This window comes from Tribolium madens, unplaced genomic scaffold (genome assembly GCF_015345945.1).
Source record: "Tribolium madens isolate multiple individuals breed KSU strain unplaced genomic scaffold, Tmad_KSU_1.1 Scaffold_19;HRSCAF=116;Tcas5.2_LG9, whole genome shotgun sequence".
In the NCBI taxonomy this organism is placed as follows: Eukaryota; Metazoa; Arthropoda; class Insecta; order Coleoptera; family Tenebrionidae; genus Tribolium; species Tribolium madens.
The window spans coordinates 3,261,851-3,266,591 of NW_025400983.1; the positions used below are offsets into that span (position 1 = coordinate 3,261,851).

At 31.4% G+C, this 4,741-nt stretch overlaps 1 protein-coding gene across 1 annotated transcript in view; it reads right to left on the reverse strand.

Annotated features, from left to right (window-relative positions):
• Positions 1-2,442: 2,442 nt before the first annotated feature.
• LOC123013920 (formin-like protein) overlaps positions 2,443-4,741 on the reverse strand; it is a 27,144-nt gene continuing 24,845 nt past the window's right edge. Inside the window, exons 12-13 of the mRNA XM_044412796.1 lie at positions 2,980-3,096; positions 2,443-2,932 (exon numbers count right to left, since the gene is read on the reverse strand). Of these exons, the coding sequence (XP_044268731.1) occupies positions 2,720-2,932; positions 2,980-3,096 (330 nt within the window). The 3' untranslated portion in view covers positions 2,443-2,719. The remainder of the gene's footprint in view (positions 2,933-2,979; positions 3,097-4,741) is intronic.

Consider the following 4,741-nt stretch of genomic DNA (forward strand, 5'->3'; position numbering starts at 1 on the left):
AAAAAAAAACTATTTTGAAGCTTTAAGTTTCTAGTTTTGAGATCTATCTTTTAGCAAAATTTTTTCTGTGCTACGGTTATCACATAATCTTAAGTAATAGCGCGAGGAAAAAAAATCCAAATTTTTGTGTTTTTGCTTTTGGTTCACTGACATGGAGATTTTTTTTAATTAAGTCAATGGATAGGTCGGATAGCCTGTTCATTCACCTTTAAAATGTTTTTTTTTAATATTGTCTTTACGTTAATTTGTCGTTGAGCTATTTGACTTTAAATGAAAATGGATCCTTTGATCATCAATATCTCATCTCAACTAATGATAACACAGATAATATAAGGGTAGTTTCAAAAACTGGAATAAATATCTTACAAGATCCTTTTATGATTATTTGAAAAAAAATTTTTTTCACCCTCAACATTGATTTAAAGAAAAGAGAAAAAAGTAACTTTTTGAGTTATTTCAGTAAATCTACCGCGTATTCACTAATATTGAGGGGAGACTAATATTTTTAGGTATTTTTACAGCTTAATGTACCCCCCATAGTCCTGTAAATTTTTAAATCCACGTCCGTGGACAAAAAGAAAATTTAGAATTTTTTTTCTCGTGCTATTACTTAGGATTACTTGATAACTGTGGCACGGAAAAAAAGATCTTAAAACTAGAAACTTAAAGTTTCAAAATAGTTTTTGTTTAATCTAGATACGACCATTTTTCGATGAGTTACAGCCTGTCAAAAATCACTAAAAAATTCAGGAAAAATTTTTGTTACTTTATTTTTTTGGAGTGTATTTTGTGTAGTTCTAAAGAAAAAACAGTTTTGTCACAAAGGGCTGTCCTCAAAAGAGGACGCTGAGCGAATGAGTGTATAAAGTAACACAAATGGGTTACCGAAATAAAAACGGTAAAATCATGTTAATTTATTTTTTAAAGTATTACAATATTACAATAAAAATACATATTTTTATTAATTTGTTATGACTTTTTGGTTTTTCAACCGCTTTTACCATCTTGCAAACAAGTCTGATTGGTTCCCAATGGTTTTCTTGTGTTCTCTGTCGACTCTTTGCCACAATCGAAAAAAAAATTGTAGCAAAATCTTTACTGTACAGTGCTCACAAAGTGTTGTTGTTTTAGGACGTTGTCAGTTTTAGAAATGTCAAAACATTAAATTGTTCGTTCTATGTAATTCCTGATGGCCCACAACTGTAATTAGGAGTAGTTTTATTACTGGCTTTTTCTTTTTTCTTTTTTTGAAAGAAAAAGTTTATGCTGTTGGTAAAGATGTAGAAGGGCCAAGAATTAAGGGAACTGTCGCTATTTCATCCTGATCGTCAAAATCTCTTACGACATCCAAAAGGTCTTGATTTGTTTTGACTTTTTTTTTTGAAAAAGCACAAAAAAAAGTATTTGAAGAAATATTGCCTAGCGTCCTATTTTGAGGACACCGGAATTTAAAGGCACTTTGTAAAAAATAACAACACATACTCATACTATTCACTAAAATAACAAAAACAATGCACGCAAATCAAAAAATCACAATATTTACGAATTTGTAATGTGCATCTAATGCTTGTTTACAACAAACTGCCCGAAAAAACAAGGGTTTATTATGTCTATTTTTAAATGGGATAAGAGTAAGTTGTTCAAAACCCAAAAATGGTTGAAAAAAATTCATAAAACTGTGTCCCCAAAATAGGACACTGGGCGCTAATGGGTTAAAACGATATTTACATTCATTCATAAACAAACAGCGTTAAGACAAAAAATATATATCTCTACATTAAGGTACATCAAAACTTGCCCTTTGTTGGAAATGCACGCTTGAACCCTTTGGGATATCCCAGCGTGGGGGTGCCAGTTTATCGAGGGTAGTAACTGGAGCTGCACATAAGCGACACAATTCACCCGAAAGCGCGGTTCAAACTGACTTAACTAACGCGTGTCAACACCTGATAATTTTTTTGCACAAAGTTATGTGTCCCTTTTTTGTGCATAAAAACATCTAAGGTCAACGTTCAATGCAAATTATTTTCATTTATTTTTACTTCCGCCCAACAAAGACACACTGAACGGCTCGTGAAAATCATGGGGAGGAAAATGTAAAAAAAAATGAAATTAAAATACGGAATTTGTTGAGTCCTCAAATTGCCTTCTCATAACGCAATTATTTTAGTTATTAGAACATTAGGCGTAATATTTATGGAAATCCATTCCTAACACGAAATTTTTGATAAAAATTTTGCAAACTATTAAAAGTATAAATCAGGAGTAACATTAGGATCACATAAACGCAAGGAGGTATTCCACATTCTTAAAATTAAAAATTTTGCGATTTTTCGAAGTATCAGGGGTTAATATTAGGATCCCAAACGAATAAAAACAAAGAATTAAAATTTTTGATAATTGAATTCCTTGATTTACGAAGGCGAATTATAGGCTTTTTAATCAATCAGTAATAAACTTTATTGCTTGGCTATAAATAATAAACATTACAATTCGCATTAAAACATTTCAAAAATCACAAATCATTAAAACACGCACAAACGACAACCCGGAATGTGCCTCATGTGTACAACAATATATAAAAATACTTACAACTACTAGTACTCATAAAATTGCAATTATGTACAAAAATATTAAATACAATCACAATATTTTCCATAATATCATTCATCATCATCATGAGAGAGCATTTACACGAATTATTTACAAGACTCAAGACTCAAACTTCAAGCTCTTCCATCGTTTTAGACAAACGATTATTATCGATTCTCCTTCTTTGACTCCTTCGCACCGCATCGGCGCGCCGGTAAGGCTCACTTTTCAGCCCTAGAAGTATATCCTCAAGAGCACCATTGTAGACCTCGTCTTGTTGCAACAATTTCTTCTCTTGCACCAGTCTCGTTTTGTGTTTCAACTCATTTATTACAGCCTCCTAACAAAATCACATTCATTATTTTCAATGCAACTCAAACTTTTTACCTGTTGTTTCTTCTGGTTTATTTTATTCCGCTTGGCCACATCCTCGTTGGTCTTATTGTTGGCGTTTTGGGCGGCGATTTCAAGCCTCCGCCGCTGCTCGTTGTCCTGATCGGCTTGCTACAACCCCATTTTTATTTATTTATTTTTTTAATAATCATTTACTACGGAGAACTGCATACTAGGAGACTAAACGAGATACAAAATTGCTTGATTTTTTGGGCCCAAAAAAAAAGCGTTTTACCGTCTCAGTTTCAAATCGTTTTAAATTAATTTAAATTCAACCAGTTTAGTAATTACTTGGAAAAAAATGTAAAAATGTTGAGCTTTACAGTCTTAATAAGCTGTGAAAAACAAACAACTAAATTTTTCACCAGAAATATGAGAAAAAAAATAAAATCTGTGCTCCAATATGGTCGCGCCGACTTTTTTATAGCAAATTTTATTCTCTAGAATTTTGTTTCTTACACTTTTTTTGTATCTTTAACCGTATTCGCAGCTTTCTCAAAAATATTGGGCGGAACGCAAACTGATAATTGTTATAATTTATTTTTAATACTGTTTTCGATATTTTTGAACGGTTGAAGATACAAAAAAAGTGCAGGGAACAAAGTTGTAGAGAATGAAATTTCCTATCTAGTTCAGTCAGTAGGGAGTTTTGCCCTAAAAAAGGTGGGGTAGTAGTAATTTTTTAATATGTTGTTAAGGTCTAGGCCTTGGCAAAAAATCCAAGTTTTCGACCTTGGGGGAGGACCGCCGTCTTGGATGAAAGGTACGAAAAATAGATTTTTCCAAAATAACTTCGCAACGGTTGATTCTACGGCAAAAGTGTTCAGATAAAAGTTAAAGAAGACAAAATGTCTCACATTTTTTGTATCAATATTTTTTTTTGGAAGTTACAGCAGCGGAAATATGAACAGTGAATTTTGTAAGAACAAATGACACTTGTTTTTAGAGATTTTTCCGCACCACAATAAGATTTACAACAATATCTATTTTAAATTACACTGATTTTTCTTGTTACATACAGGGTGCGCCAGAACTCGCGCCCCAGAGAAAATTTTCAAGTAAGGTAAGATACCAGGAACATGAAAAAAAATGTTTCAAAAATTCTGTCTATCAAAAAATGTTGACATTTGACATTTTTTTATATCTATTTAATGATACTGATGATCTTGTATATGTTTTTTTTACAATTATTTAGTAAAGGGACAAAAATTTTGCCCATAAAAGCCACAAATAATATTGATCAGAGTTACAAATTAGGACCTTTTTTAATAGCCTATAGCAAAAAAACTTTGAAAATTATTTTTCCAACAGAAATAAATAGAGTCAAAGTGCAAACTTTAAACCCTCATAACTTCGAAATTTTTATAGATAATTTTTTTTTTTCATTTTTTCCATGTTCCTGGTATCCTACCTTATATGGCATTTTTCTCTGGGGCGCGAATTCTGGCGCACCCTGTATAGGGTTATTCATAAATAAGGCCCGGATTATATGCAAAATGCATATTTGTTATTAAGATATCAACAAAATTATAAGTTTTCTACGCATTTCTGATAGTTTTTTTTATTAAAATAGGCCAATTAAAAAATGCATATTTTGGTAACTTCGTGCATATTTTAGGAAATATTGCATATTTGTGCATATTTTCCTCAAATCACAAATTTCAGTTCAAGTTAAAAATTAGATATCTTAAGAAAAAAGATCCGATTACAAAATATGTTAAAGAGAAAAATTGTTTTTGAGAACTTTTGAGATTAC